The following is a 21,869-nucleotide window of genomic DNA, read 5'->3' on the forward strand; positions in this document are numbered from 1 at the left end:
GGGTGGAATAAAAGGTCCCCATCCCTAATCTACATTATGTTGACTTTACACCTTATGGTTAATGTGTGTACTCCTTAATATGGTCATTTTCTGTGCACACATTAAGCTGGGAGTGCAGACTGCTCATGAATCTTAATTTTTATCTACAGTGATCCTTACATCCATCCACTCACTAACTGATATGACTGCCTTTGAGAATCTTTGTGTGTGCGGAGTGTGCACAAAACTATTTTTTACTTACTCCCCCCCCCCCTGAGCTTCTTTACCTTCCTTTTATAGCTGGAATTTGAGAAGTCGCAGGCGAAGAAGTTTGAAAGAGAGCAGAAGAAGCTATTGGACCAGTTGGAGGAGGAGCATGACCGCCAGCAGCAGCTTTCTGCCATGCTTGTGTTGGAGTGCAAGAAAGCCACAGCCAAAGCCGCAGAGGAAGGACAGAAGCTTGGGGAGCTGAGGCTGAAGCTAGCTGAGGAAAGAAGCAAAGTAAGCCACTTGGAGGGAGAGCTAGCAGCCCAGAAGAAGAGAGGCTTGCAAATGGAGGCGCGAGTGGAGAAGCAGCTGTCCGAGTTTGACACTGAACGGGAGCAGCTGAGAGCCAAGCTGGATCGGGAAGAGAATCGCACCAAGGCCCTGAAGGAAGAAGTAGAGAATCTGAAGACAACTCTAAAAGAATTAGACGCCTCATATAAAGCTGGGAGAGGCAAAGCAGAGCACACGCCACCAAAGATCTCAAAGGTATCCACAGCAACTGCCACAGAGGGCTCAAGTAGGTCAGTCACTTGCCAGACAGAAAGCCCCTGGACAGAGAGCCTCAACCAGGGAAGTACTATTCGACGGGCACCTATATTATCGCCTATCTCTGCCACTGCTTCCCACTCTTATACCAAGGCAAATGGACATTGTGATGCTCATGTACAAGCAAGTATGGAGCCAGCTCTGCCCAAGAATGAGCCGATTGGACCAGCAGCTGAGAGGGCCACAGAAATTAGCAGCTCCCCAGCGAGAACAGTTTCCCTTTCGCCTTCAACCCCACCAGTCCCTTCCAGTGGGATATTCTTTTCTCCGAGCAACACAGCTTCTTCATCTCTGACACCCTCCCCATGTTCCTCCCCAGTGATGACTAAACGTTTGGTTGGAGCATCAGTCAGCAGCCCCAGCTACCAATCTTCATACCAAGTGGGGATCAACCAGCGCTTCCATGCGGCACGTCACAAATTCCAATCCCAATCTGATCAAGATCACCAGCCAAGCGGTCTCCAAAGCCCTCCATCTAGGGATCTGTCACCCACCCTGGTGGATAATTCTGCCGCAAAGCAGATTGCCCGTAATACAGTCACTCAGGTTCTCTCCAGGTTCACCAGCCAGCAGGGTCCCATCAAGCCAGTTTCTCCCAACAGCTCCCCCTTTGGCACAGACTACCGAAGCCTGGTCACTCCCCTGAGCCCCAAAAGTGAGTGTGGCCCAGGCAAGGTTCCTGGCCCGTTGAGTCCACTGTCACCTGGAATTAAATCACCGACCATACCCAGAGGAGAAAGAGGGAACCCTCCACCAATTCCTCCCAAGAAACCTGGACTGACTCCTTCTCCAGCCAGTCCCACTCCACCAACTAAAACCTCCTCTCAGGCATCTTCTCTGGGTTCTCCTATGGACTTGGCAAGTAGCTGCTCAAGCAATCCTGTTGTAGCCAATGGGAAAGAAATTGAGATCTTATTGCCAACCAGTAGCTAGCTTCCAAAAATGTTGCATTCCAAGTGTTTGCCATTCCTAGAGCTGAAACAGCTGCTACACTGTCTTATCCAATTTACGTTATTTATTATTTGGCTAGTAACAAGATCTATTTGTATAGCACGTTTAGTGTACTTTTCCTTTTGATTTATGGTATATAGAAAATAACACAACTTGTGTACAAACCTTTAAACACTAGATCTTCGAGGTGTCTTAACGGCAGCAGGCACATCAAACAAGCAGAGAAGCAGTTGATTTCCTGTGCTGGGAGCTGACCAGTGGACTATGACAATGAAGCAGTTGCTTTTAAATCATGCAGCAAAATACACTCCATGCAAACTTCGATTCCAGACAGACGTTTCCTAAGAAGTGCCTGAGCTTAAGCTGCACTGCAGCCATGCATGTGTTTCTCTGCAAAACCAGAAGTGATTGTCCAATTGAAGCAAGCCCAGATTCCTCTCTGAATCATGAATGTTGAAATAACCACTGTCCTTAATCCTTTCCAGTAGTTCTGTTATCAGCAGAAATGAAATGTTCCAGAGGCCGGCCAATTGTTTCCCTCTTAGGAACCAAGTCAGTTATGTTGCTGCACTGTCAGGCACATTTGGCCTTAATAGGGAGCTTTGTACATCCTGAGCTTTTTCTATGTGACCATGTAAACATAAAATAAAAGGGGAGGGGGATTTAAGCAATCAGGGTGCCATTTTTCCCCCAGTCAAGTACTCATTTCTTTTTATATGTAGAGAGAGAAAATAGGTGAGATTAAATCTGGAAGTGTTCCACTAGTTTTTAAAAATATTTTTCACATATTTTGCTGTTTTGTATGTAGAACCTCTGAGAGCAGAATCTTCTGAGATAATGATCTTAACATTACTTGAAATGAGAAGTGGTTGGTCAGTTCTATGCATGTTTTAGCACTGGAAAGATAGGGATCCGTGCTAGATGATTCAAAGCAGTAACGTTGGGTTGTATCCAGCTAAGTTTTTCTCAAAGTAAACCCATGGAAATTAATGATGCTTGCAAAAGTCATCCCTCCCTGAGAAGAGTATAGCATTTTCAAAAGTTGTGTGTGCTGCAAGGAGAAAAGGAAATTTCTCCGTCATCTACACAAACACAAAGTATTTCTTTTTCTCTCAAGACCCTCAGGGAGCCAGAAACATTGTGTGGTGTTGGTGACTTGCAGTTCTTGCTCTGCCCACCAGCAGCTCTGGTCACACTGACATCTGGACCTCTGCAAAGGTCCCTCCCTGGTGGGGAGGTTGTCTTCTCCTGCACTGGACACGAGGTCTTGATGCTGCTTCAAGACTCCACTATCTCCTACTCTAAACTTTATTTCTAAGCTATATTGAAGTATTTTAGCAAAGTGACTGATATTTCTGAGACTAGGAGGCCATACCACTTGACCATATACCTCTTAAATTTTAATCAGCGTGCCGTAATTTCAGTTGGCTGCCCCTACACTAACAGTACTCCAGAATGTCTTATAGACAACTAGGAAAGCACACAAACAGTCCATTTGTGCAGTACAAGTTTCTGAATATGGTCTGTGCAGCTGCATACTGGGTGAATGGTTTCTTATTGGTATCTCTGTGAATCATGAACTATAAGGGCATTGTAGCAGCCCTTAAAATCTTTCCTTGGAATTAGACTAACTTGTATCTTGATATGATAGAGATTTATAAATAATAATATTATTAGGAAAATGCACAGAGTATTGTAGTCTACAGTGGATGGTGGGAAGGGAGAAGGCAAGAGGAGATTTATATTTTTGCCAGTAGTCTGTCTTCAGAGATTAAGCTAAACACAACTATTAAAATGTTCCCAGCTAATCCAGTAAGACATCTAGTGTTAGTATTGTAGGTTTTCTATAGACCTGAGTGTATGCAGGAAAAAAACAACATGTCTATTCTTCTCAGAATCCTGTATCGCTGGAGAAGTTCCTGGATAATAATGATGATAATATATTTTAATGAAGTGAAAACTGCATAATCTAGTATTATCATTAACACTGGTATATTTGTAAAGTCAAATGTATGAAGCACAGTCTTTTTACCATTTTTATAACTGGCAGCATTAAACACTTCAAACGTTTACACTATCAACAAAGGGTTATATTTTTATGATGTGAATATTGTGCAAAAACATGTTTGAGAAGTAGGTTGGGCTGCTTGTATCATGAAATGTTTTTACTGGATAGCCATGAAGCATTTGCTAGCAATTTGTAGGCATTTTGTTAGCTGTAGTATGTCTGAAAGACATATATAAAAATGTGCAAACACTTCCAGTAGCTGGCAATAGCAGGGGCAAAGCTTTTAAAACAAAAATAAGAAACTCCCTACTACTTGGTAGGAATGCTGCCAGTATTTGCCACCACTTTTGTCCTTAGATTCTGGGCAGTTTAGTCTTTACTCTTCCGAGTTCTTCTATACCAACATCCATGCCAACCATTGCCATGCAACATAACATTATGATGTGATGGCACCTCTCCAGCCAGCTTTTGGGTAGGGAACCACACCTCTTCATTTCCGCTGCACCTTCTGATTCCTCAGTCTTGCATCATGCAGCAGTGAGCCAGCACCCTTGGGAAATATGTGTGCATTTGTAAGAGGGTGCATTAGGTGCATACCTTAAAGATTATCTGCAACTTTGGTACATCTGAGATTGCAACCAATGACACAAATTTCTGTACAGAACTTTTTGTGCTTAGGTGCCAGCACTTGGCAGAGGATATGGGCACTTGGTCAGCTCATTTCCACCTATTTGATCACACTTCTGCATAAAACCTGATTCTTTTTCCACTTCTGGGGGTGGAGTCAGACTTTGCATAAGGCAAAGTCCTCTCCCTGGTCTGGAATGTTGCAAAACAATCCGTACAACATCAAAAGCCTGTTAAGGTTCCACCCACCACTTTCTACCATCCAGCACTCAAATCTATGAAGGTATTAATCTCACCTGTGGCAATCCACTTAACCCAGCCCATTTTCTAGAGCTATGACTCCGAGGAGCCTTAGAGCAACTCTGCAACCTGCTTTGAAACTATGGGAATAGAAGCAAAGAGACGATTGCCGACAGAGCATCTCTATGCTGCTGCCTTATTTTGTTTGGTCTCTTGCAGCTCACATACAGGATTTTTTTTTCTTCACAGACAATTACTCAAGAGAAAGGGGGAGGGGGAGTTTAGTCCAAAGTCTTCTTTCCTTACACTAAGAAGAAAACAGTGTCTGCACTGTCCCGGAAGTCAGAGTCTGAGACTTTGAACTAATTCTTTTTTACTGGATGATGGGACAAGTTAAAAATATATTTATGACTAGGAAAATTCCAGTCTTCTGACTCTTTCTTAGACTTCTTGCACTATGACCATGGGATGATGTGGTTAGAGTGTCAGACTTGGGGAGCCTATGTTCAAATCCCTATTTGGTCTTGAAACTCACTGGATAACTGGCTGAGAATATGTAACTCACCCAAACTTACATCAGAGGGTTGTTGGGAAGATAAAATTAGCAGAGGTTACTTCCTACTGCAGTTACTCTCTTCATTGTTAGAGCAGAGTCTTGATTTGTGCAGCAACTTGTCTGCAGCTCTGAGAGCCATAATTTTCCAGTCCAGGAGTGTTCAAAAATAATTCTCTTATGCCACCTTGTGTTGTGAATAATACATGCTTCTCTGTTGACTCTGGCAGACATATATTCTTGCAACTTTTAAAATGAGGGGATTGAAAGGCACGCTTGGATTTAGGCTTATCTCTTGAATGTTATTTCTCCAGGTGACTGGTATTTTTCTTAATTCAGTAGAATTTCCACCTCAGTAGGTCCTCCCCCCCCCCCCCTGCAGAGCTACCAACATATAGGAGAAAGATTACAGCATTTGGGACTTTTTAGTTTAGAGGAAGCAGTAACTGGATTAAAGTTTTTCAACTTCTATAGACAAAGTGGTTAGAAAAAAGTTATTTTCCATCTCTCTTAACACTAGAACCCACGGACATTCAATGAAGTTGATTATGATGAATACAGACCGCATAGGCATAGAATTGACATAAACACACAAAAAAATATTCATTGCACATTCTGAGCAGCTAGAAAATTTTCAGGTTGAAACGCAAGTTTACTAAAATACAAGTTGCCTGACTGCACTGGAGGAATTAGGTTACAGCTCTACAAATAAGCAAAGAAGCTATGGGTTTAATCAATGAGGCACAGCAGAGACTGTGGTTGTCTTTGGGATATATTATTTACTTACACATATATACAACCGGGGCTTATCATAGAAGGGTTCACAGCATTGACACCCGAAAGGGGTCTTGCTTTTCCCATAGCCACAGCCTTGGGTTCAAGCAGAAATCAGCCATGCCTCGCTCTCTGCCAGTGTGGTGTAGTGGTTAAGAGCGGTAGTCACGTAATCTGGGTAACCGGGTTCGCGTCTCCGCTCCTCCACATGCAGCTGCTGGGTGACCTTGGGCCAGTCACACTTCTTTGAAGTCTCTCAGCCCCACTCACCTCACAGAGTGTTTGTTGTGGGGGAGGAAGGGAAAGGAGATTGTTAGCCGCTTTGAGACTCCTTAAAGGGAGTGAAAGGCGGGAGATCAAATCCAAACTCTTCTTCTTCTTCTTCTTCTTCTTCTTCTTCTTCTTCTTCTTCTTCTTCTTCTTCTTTCCAACCTGCAGCTTTTCCCTCTAGGTCACATCACAGCAAACTCTGCTCTAAAACTCAGGTTTTCTCCTTTTAGCTGAGAGATGGAGGAAGGCCCCCACCCATTTGCTATGCCAGAGTCCCCTCTCCTTTGCTCTCTTAATGGCCCATCACCTTTCCTTTGTTCTTCTGAATGGCCCATCATCCCGAGTGGTTACCACATCAGGAAACTAGCCTGGACTTGCTGGGTCCAGGAGTTAGAAAGTCTGGCACCCACAAACAATACATTGTTAGAGCCCAACCCCTATCACCCCTACCTAGCATGGTCAATGACCAGTGGTGGTGAGTTTTGGTCCAGCTGCATCTCCTCATCCTTGTTGGTATGTTCTGTATCCAGGCCCAGGTCGTGAGCCACATCTTGCCCCTGAGCAGGTGAAGACTTTGCCTGTGTACCTGTACCAGGAGTATGACAGAGCCTGTCCTCTTTATGCTTGAGTTGGAGGAAGGAGGGAGCAGGTTAGTGGAAAGGGGGTGACAACTTGAATAAAATATGGGGGGGGGGACAGTTAAGCCCCACCATGCATAATCGATCACAAGACATGGCATGCACACACTGTTTGAATGGCAATGCCCATCAACTGGGGCAGTAGCCCCCTTAAATATTTTAATGGGGAGGCTGAAGGGACCTTGGTCCCTAGAAGTTGGCTCCTAAGGAAAGGGGTGCTAAGCATACAGTCTACAAGATGAGAGTGGAATAGGATCCTTGGGAGTCAAGGACAGAGGCTCAATTGCCCAAATCTGGCAGGTGCTAGAGAGACAGCTGAGGAGTTAGCATTGGATCAAGGAGGGAGTAGAAACTTGTGGGGAGTGCAGAGGGTGAAATAATGTTGGAGGCTGTGGGTCTTGTGGCTCTAGGTCATAGGAAGTTCTCAGAGGGATTAGGAAACTGACTGGCCTAGTATTTGGCAGTCTGTAGCATTTGTGACTCATGATTTCGTGAAAATTACAACCTTTAAACCAGACTTACAGAATGTTCCTTGCTCTGCAGAGCTGCCTGTTGGAAACTTCAGCCAAAGGAAATATTGGTTGCTGAAAGGCACTTTCCCTGAATACGTTGACATTGCCCATTCTGTCACAGTGGACCCTCTCCTGCCAGTTTATTAATTGAAACCTGCTATGACTTCTAGAACAATGGCGCTAATCATGAGCTTTCTGATGAAAACTTGCTCTGGAAACATTTTCATGGCTTATCCACCAGAGAGCAGCCTTTCCATATCAATTCACTCGCATGGCCAAATTTTGCTTAGGGTCCCTTCCAACCACAGTATATGATTCCAACTGTTCACTGCTCAGTCCTCTAACCAAATGCCAGTGGCCAAAAAGAGTTGACTATTTGAAATGTTTGTTTTATTTTATTTCAGAATGTATAAAGCATTCTTCATATAGAGAAGACCCGAGTAATGTACAGAAATAGAATATAAAACATGATGTATGTCGTAAAATAGTATTAAAACACAGAAACAGACAAGAATTTAAAACTGCAGAAATAAAATTGACTAATCTGGGTAGGCTTGGGACAAAATAAAGGTTTTCAACAAATGCTGATAATTGATAACAGTGTTGGCACTTGCTTCACTTGGAGGGGAGGAGAAATTTCAGAGCGCCTTGCTGTCCCATAGTCAAGTCACAACATGCTTACTGCAGGGGCGTGAATGGGGCCTTTGGGACCTGAGTGTGCTGTTGACAGCTTTTAGGATACTCCAGAAGAGAATAATTTTTCCTTGGCAGCAAGTAACAGAGCAATCACTTGCAACTAGCAGAAGCGAGAATTAAGTTGGCCATTTCTGGGGTTTGCATTTGAGATTACTGGTGCCTTACTATGGGATAAATTGACTTATTATTATTATTATTATTGTTACATATTTATTTATACTCTGCCTTTTGCCCCCTGAAGGGACTCAAGGTAGCTTACAGATAAAAACACAGAAAAACCAATCATTAAAATACAATTAAACATTGATAGAATTAAAGCTACATACATACATACATACAAGTAAAGGTAAAGGGACCGCTGACCTTTTGGTCCAGTTGTGGCTGACTCTGGGGTTGTGGCGTTCATCTCGCTTTACTGGCCGAGGGATCCGGCATACAGCTTCCAGGTCATGTGGCCAGCATGACTAAGCCGCTTCTGGCGAACCAGAGCAGTGCACGGAAACACCGTTTACCTTCCCGCTGGAGCGATACCTATTTATCTACATGCACTTTGACGTGCTTTCGAACTGCTAGGTGGGCAGGAGCAGGGACCGAGCAATGGGAGCTCACCCCATTTACATTTTTAAAATCTATTTAAAACATACCAAGATTTCAATAAAAACAGTACAGCACCAGGTCTCTCATTAAAAGCAGTCAGTTCTGAAAAGCCTGTTGGAGTAGAAAGGTCTTCACCTGCCGGCAGGAGAACAGCAAGGAGGGAGCCAGTGTAGCTTCTCTAGGGAAGGAGTACCAAAGCCTGGGAGCAGTCACCAATAACATCCTAATAACTCCCAAAGTTTAGAGCTGGGAGACTACAAGCTAAACTGATGGCTAATACTTGTGACAAAGGGGAACTGGTGTCAAAAAGTGTGTTTGTGCCTACATAAACACACATGGATGAACCTCCAACTGATACCTTAGAAATTGACTTAAGTTGACATGTTCATTCTGTGGCATTAGTTCTGTAGCTAGGGAATGTAGGAATTGGATGAACGAATGAACACAAGTAGAAAGCTCTTTCTGGTGGTGTGGTAAAGTCCTGCATTCTGATGTAGCTCTACAATACCACCTAGAGTGCCAGTCACCAGGGCACTCTTTTGGAAAGACTGCAGCAGACCTACATCCTGGGTTGTATCCTGTGTTAGGTGTACTCAGAGTTAAAATTAATGGGCATGACAACTTAGAACCATTTGTTTTAGTGGGCCTTAACTGGCTATAACTCCCTATCTTTTGTTTTCCAACAAATTCTTTTAAAATAATACCTAAGATGGTTGGAACTGGCCAGCTTATACTGAAAATGCAGTCCATTAAGAAGGTGGATCTTCCACTAAGTCAATTTATCACTGGCCACTCAAACAACTGACATCAGAAATGGAGCTTATTCTGCCCCTGGAGAAAACAGCTTATGGTGGGCTCAGATGCCTATAAATAAGTGAGGCTTTAGCCTCAGTCTCTGGAAATATCTGATGTCCAAAGATGTTCACTTTCAGAACCTCTCTTCTGCAAGGTACATGCTCTGAAACCCAAGACTCTGCTTAAGCAGATAACATATAACAAAGAAAGTTAAATTTATTTCATTTTATTTGCAAGCTTCTCTGTGTGTGTTTGCTTGTGTTTCCTTTTTCCTCACCCCCACCCATTTCCCTGATAAACTGCTTAAAAAAATATTTAAACACTGAGCTTCCTTGAATCAAAGAGGAATTTCTCACTAAAACCTTAACATCACATGGTTAAGTTATACTTCATAAGGATATTTCACAAAGTTTGGGTTCGGTTCTGTGGAGTTTTTTGGGGGGACACAAACCTACTGGGATCAATAGGTGGGGCAGTAGGGCCTAGAAACATCCCAAGCACTAAACAGACAAGTGTGGCAGCCTATCATAATTCTTTGAGGTGAGGAACCCTTGTCCAAAAAGGGGTCTTCCAGCAAGGAGCTCCCCCAATCGACAACAGGTAGCAAAATCTGTGTGGCCACTGTAGTGGCCAGTTGTCCATGCATTGACTTTCACATCTCCAAGGCATGAACAGAATCTCCCCAGATACCTGGCCCTAGAGTTCTCCATCACTGAAGGCCAGGATATTGTGTCCACAATCACCTCAGATCAGAGGTCCACAGAAGCATCCTGTTTCAAAGGAAGTTCTAACAGATCCTGTTTATAAAGATACCCAGATAAAAATCCTGTTTATAAAGATACAGTGGTGCCTTGCAAGACGAAATTAATTCGTTCCGCCAGTTTTGTCGTCTTGCGATTTTTTTCGTCTTGCGAAGCACGGTGTCGGGAAAGTTTTGGAAAAGCTTCAAAAATCACCAAAGTCTTCAAAAACCTCAAAAAAGGCTACCACACCACGTTCTATGAGTTGCTCGTCGAAGTCAAGTCGCAACTGTATTAACGGTGTTAAGAAAAAGGAAACAAACTTGCAAGACGTTTCCGTCTTGCGAAGCAAGCCCATAGGGAAAATCATCTTGCGAAGCAGCTCAAAAAACAAAAAAACCCTTTCGTCTAGCGAGTTTTTTGTCTTGCGAGGTACCACTGTACCTTGGGTAGAAAATGTCTCTAAGAATGTATGCTGGTCAGCAGAGGGCAGCATTGTTCAGGCAGATGCTTTTTACTCCTTTCCACCTGGCAGAAAGAGGTTATTATTTCACTCCCCAATCGGTGCAGAGATGCAAACAGGCTAATGGGAGTTATGGCACTTTTTCCTTAGGCCTCTGTGTGATGAGGACACAAGCTTCCTGGCGTCACAGAGCTGCTCTTGAAAAGCCTGGTTCGTCTTTCGCAAGCAACCGCCCATCCCGCCAGAGGCGACTTCATACCTCTATTCCTAGGCAGCCGGGTAAACACAGCACTTTCTCAAATGCAGAATGGCTATTGGAATTGTTGCTGTGCGCAGCCTGCTATCTCTAGCTTCTGAGATAAGGCCGGATGTGGTGTACTTCTTCACCAGGCACACAGGAGCGAGAGATACCAGGCTGCACACAGAATGAACGCGATCAGAGCACCAATGGCAAGGAGCCGGGAGCAACTTAAGGGGCAATGTCTGTGAGGAAACAGGGTGGTGAGGAAAGAGCTAAAGCCATCCTCCCACCATCACAGACTGATCATGGGACTGGGTGAAGCTCTATAACAGCTTTCTGTAAAAACTTTTCGCTAAGGGCCAATGAAAGCAATGTTTGGACAAAAAGGACAATGCCCCACCAACCAACCAACCTACCTGCCTTCTTTCTTAAAAACCAGTTCAGGAAGTGGCACTGCCTGTCAGTTTTCTCCTCCTCAATCTCAGTGCTGCTGTTGTAGCAAGAAGGATGGGGGAAAAACTAGAATTAGTTGGCTCTGCCTGTTAATGACTCGGGTTCCCTCTACTGCTGGGCTCCCTGCCTTCCTCCCTAACAGTCCCAATGGATGCAAATCCCCCCCCCCCCCCACTGGTTTGTGCTTGTTGTAATACAGTTCATCGTATGTATCTAGGATCAACAAAGACTATTTCCCTCCTGGAATGTGTAGTTGTTTCTTGACTCACTTTGGGCAAATCTCTTTGCTCCAGAGCCCCTTTTCCCCCTTACTAAGGGAAATTCCAACATCAGCAGCGACTGTTCTCCTATTGTCAGCATAATAATTCCATCCTGAAGAGAAAGTGTAACCAGATCTTTCCCAGCCCCAAACACCGAGCAGCGCAGAGGGTTGGCGTTTGTTTAGAAAATCAATGGAGAAAAACCTAATTACATGATGCGGGTGGGATGGACAGCCTTAAAACCATTTTGTTTTAGAATAATATTTGGCATGGAGAAGAAAAGAAAGAAGCAGCATTTAACACAAGTCTCTCTCTCTCTCCCCACACACCCCTTCTTCCTGGAAATTTCACTATATGGATCACATTGGGCCATGCCAAGGATAAAATATGTCCAGCTGGCTTTTATACCTCTCATCCTCAGTGTTATCATGAGCTGTGAGTGTTAAAGATGGAACGAATGCAAGAAGAGTTGATGCGCTGCTCTTCATAGGGCTTTGATGTGCTAGCAGCACAGGGGCGCATGGAAGATGAAGGATGGAGGATGAAGATGGAGGCTAGAAGGCTGATGGGGTGGAGGAAAAAAGATTGTGTTAAAAGATTGTGTTAAAAATCTCTCTCATCTCCAACCCAAACAAAGCCAATGTTGATGACTTTGATTTGGCCTAAGTGAAATACGGTTTGGAAAATTTGGCAGAAACTTGGGTGGCTGCAGGAAATGAGGGGTCACTAACTTATTGGGGTTCATGAGCACATTTGCAATCTAGAGAAACAGTTTTGGGCACCACACACTGTGATCTATTGGGTACAATAGACTCCTTCTCACAAGCCTAATTTCAGCAGTGGGAGGGGACTTTGTGGGTGCCAGGGAGGGCTGACCCACAGGTGTTGTATTGGCAACTTGTGGGGTAAACTATAGGGCACTAGAGCCCTATAGATTCGAGGCAAATGGAGCCATGTAGAGTAGGGGGGAGAAAAGGCCCTGCTTAGTGATTCCTAGAAATGCTACATGACTACTTACGGCTTCCATTGTAGCAAACTCCCCACAGACACAGGATGATTCGCTGACATTGATTCCATCTTTGTCACGGGTAGAGCATTTTAAAGCAGTTTTCTTCGATGACTGTATCCCACCTGATAGTCAAGACCATACCACTTTTACTTTTGTGGATGAGTGGCCCCCTGTCTCCATCACCGAAGTTATAACTTTAATTGACCAGATGAATGCAGGAAAGGCTGCCGGCCCTGATGCTATTCCATCTGAACTGATCAAAGTCAAGCCAGAGTGGTGGGCTCTGATACTAGCGGAACTATTCACTATGATAGATAGATCTGGTATCATACCTAACTCATGGCAGCAAACTATAAATATCCAAATCTTTAGAAAGGGTGACAAAAAGCTGCCATCCAATTATCGGCCGATAAGTCTACTGTCAAACATCGGGAAATTGTATGCTAAACATCTGTTAAATAAACTAACTACTTGGCTTATGGCTTTCTGAATATCTCTCTCATGCTCTCTCTATGTGTTTAAGCAGATACCTAATTATTCTAATTGCTGTGATTTTCTGGATATTTCCCCCCCCCCCATAATTATTCCAAATTTTTGACTTGTTCTTTGGAATTTGATCAAAAGCCTTAGTATCATTTAAGGACAATTGGTATTTTATGGATTTGACAGACATATATAATATTTAAAGCTCACCCAATCAATCAGAAATTTATATGTCTTTGATTATTGATCTGAACATACATAATTTGATTTAAATGTTTTGCTTGAATTAATAATTAAAAGGTACTGATTAGTAATAGTAATGGGCATCTTATGTGTATGCAGCCTTTCCATAGTTAAAACCATGATCAAGGCGGCTTACAACATGAAAAGATGTGCATAATTACAAGCATAACAAAAGTACACAACAAAATTTAACAATTTCCACATAAATCACAATAAGATCCAAATATAAAGATACAAATAATAATAATTTCCCCAACAAAAACCTGTAAACAATAGCCCAGCCCAAGAGTCAGTGTCCTCCTGTTTTTCCCCTGGTTTGCTAAGACAATTATTCTGGATATCTTCCATGAATCAGGACTGGGCACATCTTGCATAATTCAATTAAATAATATATGGTATTTGTGTTTTCATGCATTGCTTTGCTCTCTGTTTATTTTCTGGTCAAGTATTGGGCAAGGATCCCAAATGTGGCATGTTTTAACAAGATTTTGACCCACTCAGCATTAATGAGCAAGGAAGCTGTCCATCACTGGTAGATTTATTACATCTCCTTGTTTAAAATTTAGATCATAGCTAAGTTATATTGGCTGTGGAATATCTGTTTCCATCACCAAATAGGCTTGATTACTAATGTAGTTTATATAATTCCACCAATGGCAGACTCAAGTGGCCCACCTTATGGTCCAGCTGACTACCGTAGTTTAGCTGAGTGGTGTTATGAAAAGATTTCATGTGATGGGTTAGTGCAAAGAAGCCAAAATCATCTCCATACCCCCCCCACCCACTTTTTCTGTATTCAATTGCATTGGAGGAATCATTCTAGAGTCTCAATTTACTACTTTGGCATGCTGTCATTTCATGAGATTGACTCCAGTGACATTAAGGTGATTTGGAAACTGTTGATCAAGTTTACTGTACTTATCTCAGTCCCAGCTATTGACTTATGCTTTAAATGCTTGTGGATGAGCACGAATCTTGTGAAACCTGAATTTCTTGTGAAATTCCAGGAGCTCAACTTTGTTTTTCTGGCAAAGTTGAAGTTTGCAAATTCCATCACCCCCACCCACCCACCTGCAAATTGTAAATGCATTCTTCCTGATGTGAGATTCAAATGACTTTGGTGTTTGTTTTTGCTTTTCCTAAAGATGCTCAAAATCTGTATCCTTGGAAAACATCTGGAGGAACACCAGTTTTCCTACAGACACTTGTAGATTTAATAGCCCTCTTGGTAGGTCTGCTTCCCTCAGGAGTCCGGGGGGGGGGGGTGGCCCAGGTGAGGGTAATTTTCTGTGGCATCCCCTAAATTGTGAACTTCCCTCCCCACAGAGGTGTGTGTGGCTTCTTCACTGTACAGCTTTTGGTGAATAATGGAGAGACGCCTCTTTACCCTGGACTTCAACATCTGAGGTATCTGCTCTCAGGGCCCACCTGTGACAGTAATCTGTTTTAACTGTTTTCAATTCTGAATTTTGAATTATAATTTAAATAATAACCTACCCTGGGACCTGCTGCTGAAGGGGGTTGTAAGAATCAGAATAATAATGCATTAAAAAAAACCTAATGCAGAGGAATAACTTGTTATAGGAAAAGTCCTAGAAGGAAAATGACAGAACACTAATTGTCACTAAGAGCTCCTAGCTGAAACCACTCCAGTATATCGGCAATGAGCAACAGTCCTGAATTGGAAGAGATGCAACAGGGGACCTAAAGGCTGGAGAAGTATAGTAGAACTAATAGTATTTAGTAGTAGTAAAGGGATGCAGGTGGCACTGTGGTCTAAACCACTGAGCCTCTTGGTCTTGCCGATCGGAAGGTTGGTGGTTCGAATCCCTGCAACGGCGTGAGCTCCTGTTGCTCTATCCCAGCTACTGCCAGCCTAGCAGTTTGAAAGCACACCAGTCCAACTAGATAAATAGGTACCGCTGTGGTGGGAAGGTAAACAGCATTTCTGTGCGCTCTGGTTTCCATCATCGTGTCCTGTTGCGCAGATTAGTCATGCTGGCCACATGACCTGGAAAGCTGTCGGTGAACAAATGCTGGCTCCCTTGGCCTGAAGTGAGATGAGTGCCACACCCCATAGTTGCCTTTGACTGGACTTAACCATCCAGGGGTCCTTTACCTTTTACCTTTTAGTAGTAGTAGACTTATTAAATAGTGATTTTTAATGGGTGGGTTATTCTTGTGGTTGTTCTGCTGCCTTGGGAAAGGGCATTCATATTTGATTTGTGAACAGGAGCCCCCCTTTCTGCTGCGTTCAAATTCATCTTGCTCACTGTCTTTTGAGGAGACTCATTCTGCGTGCCTCTCCCCAACTCAGTACTTCGCTCTAGGAGACCAGTAAAGCTTTTCTGTCCACAGCTGCCTCTTGTCCGCCTCACAGGCAGTGAGAGAGTGTGTGTGTTGCTGGGTGATTAATCTCTTGTGCTTGAATAATTGGCCAAGGCGGCGATTAATAACCCACCCACCCTTCTCCAATCTTAGACACAGTGCTGCCTGGTAAACATGGGCCTTTTACTAACTGTGACTGGGGATGTTCCGACTGTTGGGACACAAAAGAACAGCACCAGTGTTATTGTAAAGGCTGCGGGGCCCAGAGCCACCAAGGTAGGCCGTGTGTTAGGATCCAGGGTCAGATGTGTTTGACGGCAAAGGGTCACTGCGGCGGGAGGTTTGTTTGTGGAGGGCTTGCAGAAATGGGAATGTTGGCTGTCACTTAGGGGCTGAGGAGCAGGCTGCCAGCCTGAGGGGGGAAATGCCTGACAAGTTTGGACTAGGAGGCGAGTTGATGAGCTGAGAGGTGAAAATTCACAGCTCAGCGCAAGGGGCTTCTCCTGAAGAGGTGTTTTATGTGAGGGGGGGAGATGCAGAGATGCAGCTACAGATGATGCCTACCCACACACAGCTATGGTTGCATGGGAAAGGGCTGTAACTCAGTGGAAGAACATCTGCTCTGCACTCAGGAGGTCCCAGGTTCAATCCCCGGTATCTCCAGGTAGAGCTGGATATCTCTGTCTGAAACCCTGGGGAATCGCTGCCAGTTAGTATATCGACGATCTTGAATTGTAGGATTACTAACATTTAGAACATGAAACTGGTAAGATTCACACGATGTGGTGAAGACGTGTGAGATCCAGAAGAAATTACTGAGATTTCCCTTGTGGAAAGAAGCATGCAAGCAATCTCATGAGAGAAATGTTAGCTGCTAATGCAGGAATACACATACATTCTGCTGTAGAAACGGAGGCACGTGCTCAGAAAAGCCATATCTGTCAATTTGAATTAGGTCACAAATAAATAAATAAGTAAATAATAGTGACGTTGAGATCAATGGGGCATACTCCCAGTTAAAGGTATAGTTTTACAGTCAAAGCTAAGTGTTTTTCACAATAAAGTTAAAGCAGAAGGCAAGCTCAAATGCAACTCTGCAGTAGAAAAATTCACCAGAATGCCCATCAAGTTTTGTGATGTGTTTAAAACTGTTTGGAAATACTGATAATGAATACTTTCTAGTGTTGTTGGTGGTGATGATAATGAAGATGATGATTGTTATTAATTAAATTTGTATACTGCTCTTCATCTGTTGATATCAGGGCAGTTCCCAGCATAAAAATACTGTGGTACCTCGGGTTACATACGCTTCAGGTTACATACACTTCAGCTTACAGACTCCGCTAACCCAGAAATAGTACCTTGGGTTAAGAACTTTGCTTCAGGATGAGAATAGAAATTGTGCTCCGGTGGCACGGCAGATTGTTTTGTCAGGCAAGCTGATGGAATGATCGGAGGAGCGTGAAATTGAGTTCCTCCCAGAGGATCATAGAGTTGGAAGAAACCTTGGAGTCCCTCTGATCCAACTTGTGTCCTTTGCAGGATCTGCATGCAACACAGGATGCAGTTACAACACCCTTGGCTGATGGCTGTCCAGCCTGTGCTACATATTGATCACCACATTATGCTTGGGAACCACAACTGCAACTAGACACAAGAGGTGACAGACAGGCGAACAGCCACACAAAGAAAACAGGCACAGACATATAGCTATCCATAACAACAGCCACTCAGCCATATGCACTGACCCATTCAATGGCTACTCCTCTCTTGTGGCTGCCTTGCCCCATATCCCGCTCCACAAATAAGCACTTTGTATCTGCATTTGTACCTATCTATTGACCAAGTGGACATATGCACTATGGGTTTTCACCCTTTGAATATCAGCTGCTGGTGTGTCCCAAACTGAGACGGGTTCTGAAGCTTGCTCAACCATCATTGTGCAAGTCAGCTGACCCCACTTGACATGTGGTTCCCGTGACTTTGCTTGTGTGCATTGAACTCTGACATTGTACAAAAAATGTTAATATGTCGAGAGCTTAATGTTGTGTGATGATACAAATATGCAGAATGCATGGCAATTTCCAAATGTGAAAATGCGATTTTTTGGAATTATTGGGAAACTCACATTTTGAAGTTTACATTTCAAACCTCTTTTGGCAGGGCTTTCAAACAGCCCCCATGGAAGCAGGGCTCATTCACTTATCGTGCTGTAAATGCTTTGAAATCTTAGTGTATAGCTGGGGTGGGCAATCTGTGGCCCTTTAGATCAGGGGTAAGCAAACTCTTTCAGCAGGGGACCAGTCGACTGTCCCTCAGACCTTGTGGGGGGCTGGACTATTTTTTTTTGGGGGGGTGAATGAATTGCTATGCCCCACAAATAACCCAGAGATGCATTTTAAAGAAAAGGACACACGCTGATTCTCGGACCATCCATAGGCCGGATTTAGAAGGCGATTGGGCCAGATCCGGCCCCCGGGCCTTAGTTTTCCTACCCATGCTTTAGATGTTTCTGGAATATTTGCTTATCCACAATGTTTTATTTATATACCATTTCGTGGCCCAAACACCCACAAAAAGGTTGATGAATCCTGCAACGCACACCATGAAGGCATTCATTCTATGCCTGTAAATCAGGGAAGGGAAGTCCAGATATTCTTAGACTCCAGCTGCCATGATCTCTGACCCTGGGCCATACTGGTTAGGGTTGATGAGAAATGGAGCCTAGCAACATCTGGAACAGTGGAGGCTAGTCCATTAGGGCAAAGTTAGAAGTGCCTCACCAACCACTGCCTGACTTCTTACAACCAGGGCAGGGAGTGGCACTGGTTATCAGCTTTCTCCTCCTTTGTCGCAGTGTTGCCCTTGTAGAATGAAGCGGGGGAGGAGGAAAAGGAGGACTAAACTAGAATTAGTTTGCCCTGACTAAACTAGAATTAATTTGTCCTGCCTCATTGGTTCCACTCCACTTCGCATTGGCCTCCCTGTGCTTTGCCCTACCAGTCCCATGGGCACCAGCCACCATTGATCTGGAGGACTACAAGTTCCCAACCCACTATATACGTATACTTGCCCCATTCAACTATTGATATGTGTGTGGTGCTTACTTGCAGACATTTTTATCTAACTCTTTGGCCTTGAAGCAAGAGAGTGTGCCGGGGGGGGGGCAAAAGAGAGAGATCTGAAGTGCCTTTTGTGCGTTTCCCCCCCCCCCTCCACAGCTGGATCAGGGCTATATGTACAGGCAGGGTGTTGCCTTGTGGATATTCAAAGTGCCTTTTCTAAATTTCGAAAAAGAAAAATGTAAGCTTCCAACTTTTTAACTTACGGAAATAATAAGAAATACTACCCCAGGTGTGTCTTTAGTCATGCAGGGTCTACTCTTATTATTTTATTTTCTGTTTAATTCTTGAGATTCAGTCTGCCTTTACCAGGGTGCAAACTTTTAACGCTGAAGGCCCTGCCCTATGGGACTCTAAGTCAGTTGAGGTCAAGCAGTCATTATCTCTGCCTTCTTTTATGTATCTTAATAAAACTGGACTGTTCAGACACATCTTTGGTACATAATTTTTTTGTTTTTTACCAACTGGTTTTTATTGGATTTTTTTTTATTTACTCTAATATTATATTTTTATGTTGTACACTGCCTTGATTATATTTTTTATGTAAGTGTGGTGTATAAATATCTAAATAACAAAATAAACATGCATCTATTTAAATTATAGTAATTATTTCTAAATTCAAACCTATCTACCCATATTGCCTCTGTCAGTTCTCTTTTTCAAGGGGCTTGCATTAATTTACAAAGCCCCCGAACAACTTAGGGATCACCTGAACCCTTATATCCCAGCTCAGTCACTGAGATCTTCTACAGGAACATCATTGGTTGTTCCCCAATCCCCACATTGGTGAAACTTACTTGACAACAGCAAGATACAGAACTTTTAGTGTCATTGGCCCAGTATTGTGGAATACTCTGCCAAGACGGATTTAGCTGGCGCCTTCTGTTTCAAATTTTAAGTGCCTGCTGAAAACTTTTTTATTCTGCCAGGCAATTAAGAATACAACTTTCCACAATAGTTAATTGAAGTCTGATTTTTATCTTTTTTTAATATGGCTTTTACTATATGGTTTTATGTACTTTTGTTGTAAACCACTTTTATGTTTTATGAAACAGTGGAACGTAAGTATTTTTTAATAAAATAAGTAAGTAAAATTATCATACACAAATTGTGTTCAAAGGCGTGTAATCTCTTACCATTCTTTGGTGAGGCGTCAGTACATAGCTGCTAAAGATGCCAAAATGGCCAGGCTTGGGCGTTCCATACATAGACAGGTTGCGGAATCCAACATTCCTTGGCACAAAATTTGCACTTGTCTAGGCACAGAGCTTGAGCTGCTGTTAGGACAGAGTATGAATAGCATTACGTAGGATGCACACATTGCCTTAGAAATGAGATGAGTCGCAAATGGCATGGAAGATTGTGAAGACTACAGTGTATGGGGAAAGACCATGCCCTAGAATAGGGATGGGGACTCTTTTCAGCCCAGGGGCCATCATTAGCTTCCAGGGGCTATATACAGTGGAACCTTGGTTGTCAAACGTAATCTGTTCCGGAAGACCGTTTGACTTCCAAAATGTTCAACAACCAAGGCGCAATGGCCAGTCAGCAAAATCCATTGAAAAAATCTTGGTTGTCTGCATTCAAAAGCCGAAACGTTTGACTTCTGAAGCGTTCAACAACCAAGGTTCCACTATACCCTTGCTGGGTGGAGTCAAAAGCAAAAATGGTAAGAGCAATGGATGCAGCTACACAAAACTCAGAAGTTTTTCCACCCCACACCCCTTTACATCCTCTGTGAAATCAAGCTGGAGGTATTATCAGAGTTCAAGAACATATAGGAGGAAGGATTCTTGCAGAGTCATGGAGCTTCTGATTTGCAGCATCCTCAGCATCTCCAGGCTTCTGCCAGCCAATGTAAACAATGCTAAGCTACATGGACCAATGGTCCAGCTCAGTAGAAGGCAGTCTCCTATATTCCCTGTGTTTCTATTCCAGCAGGGGAAAGTCCTTGAGGGGAGAGGGCAGAGCAGCACCGGTGATGGTGAGGTCTGAAGAGAGGGACTGTCCTGGGCTGGATATAAAGCCCTGGAGAGCTTCATTTGGCCCCCAGACCTAAGGTTCCTCACTCACTGCCCTGGAACTCTTGCAGCAGCTATGTTTAGAATACAGTGGTACCTCGGGTTACATACGCTTCAGGTTACATACGCTTCAGGTTACAGACTCTGCTAACCCAGAAATAGCGCTTCATGCTAAGAACTTTGCTTCAGGATGAGAACAGAAATCGTGCTCCGGCGGTGCGGCAGCAGCAGGAGGCCCCATTAGCTAAAGTGGTGCTTCAGGTTAAGAACAGTTTCAGGTTAAGTACGGACCTCCGGAATGAATTAAGTACTTAACCCGAGGAACGACTGTATCTTCAAAAGCTATTTCACAAAATGGAAGAGCTCAAGTCCTTTTATGAAGGCTGCGTTTGAAAGATGACTTCTCCTAATGTTACCTAATAAGAGGAGCAAAACAGAGGAGAGAAACCTAGCAAAGGGCCTTTGAGTCAAATCTGGTCTGCTGATTTTCTTTGCGGCTGCAGATTAGCCCCAATAGGCAGAGATAAACTCATACAGCTGGAGGTGAACTAATTGATACAATAAGTTATGTAATTGCCTTGCAAAGAAGTTAATGATCTGGCTCATGGAATGCTTTGATCCTGTCTGAAAGGCAAGAATATTCACTAATGGCTTCAATTAGATTTGTGGGATGAAATTAATTTCATCCCATGGGTGAGATCTTCTCTGGTGTTGACCACTGACTATAGGGAATGTTTTCTTAGTCAGATGTTTCTCCTCATAAAAGTGGGTATGTGCAGGGCCCACACACAGGTGAAGGAGACCCAAGCCAGGGTCCAAGGAAGTCCAGAGGCTGCTGGCCAGGACTGTAAATTCATTGCCATGAGGGGGAAAATAAGGCTGAATTGCAGATCATGCTTGGGGATCTTTGTACAAAACACATTTCTTCATCTTTATATGGGGTGTCCAGATCTTCTATGATCTGCAGAAGCCCACTTCAAGCAGTATTAGAACAAGAAGGGCAATGTTCTGGAGAAGGAGCTGCTGATCAGTGGACAGAGACAGACAAAGAGA

General features: G+C 43.5%; 1 protein-coding gene across 3 annotated transcripts in view; it reads left to right on the forward strand.

Annotated features, from left to right (window-relative positions):
• CTTNBP2NL (CTTNBP2 N-terminal like) overlaps positions 1–3,813 on the forward strand; it is a 35,246-nt gene extending 31,433 nt beyond the window's left edge. For all 3 annotated transcript variants that reach the window (XM_028734497.2, XM_028734496.2, XM_077929066.1), the window contains one exon: positions 280–3,813. In XM_028734497.2, coding sequence (XP_028590330.2) covers positions 280–1,725 — 1,446 coding nt within the window. In that variant the 3' untranslated portion in view covers positions 1,726–3,813. The remainder of the gene's footprint in view (positions 1–279) is intronic.
• The last annotated feature ends 18,056 nt before the right edge of the window (positions 3,814–21,869 follow it).

The sequence above is a fragment of the Podarcis muralis genome, chromosome 5 (genome assembly GCF_964188315.1).
Source record: "Podarcis muralis chromosome 5, rPodMur119.hap1.1, whole genome shotgun sequence".
NCBI lineage: Eukaryota > Metazoa > Chordata > Lepidosauria > Squamata > Lacertidae > Podarcis > Podarcis muralis.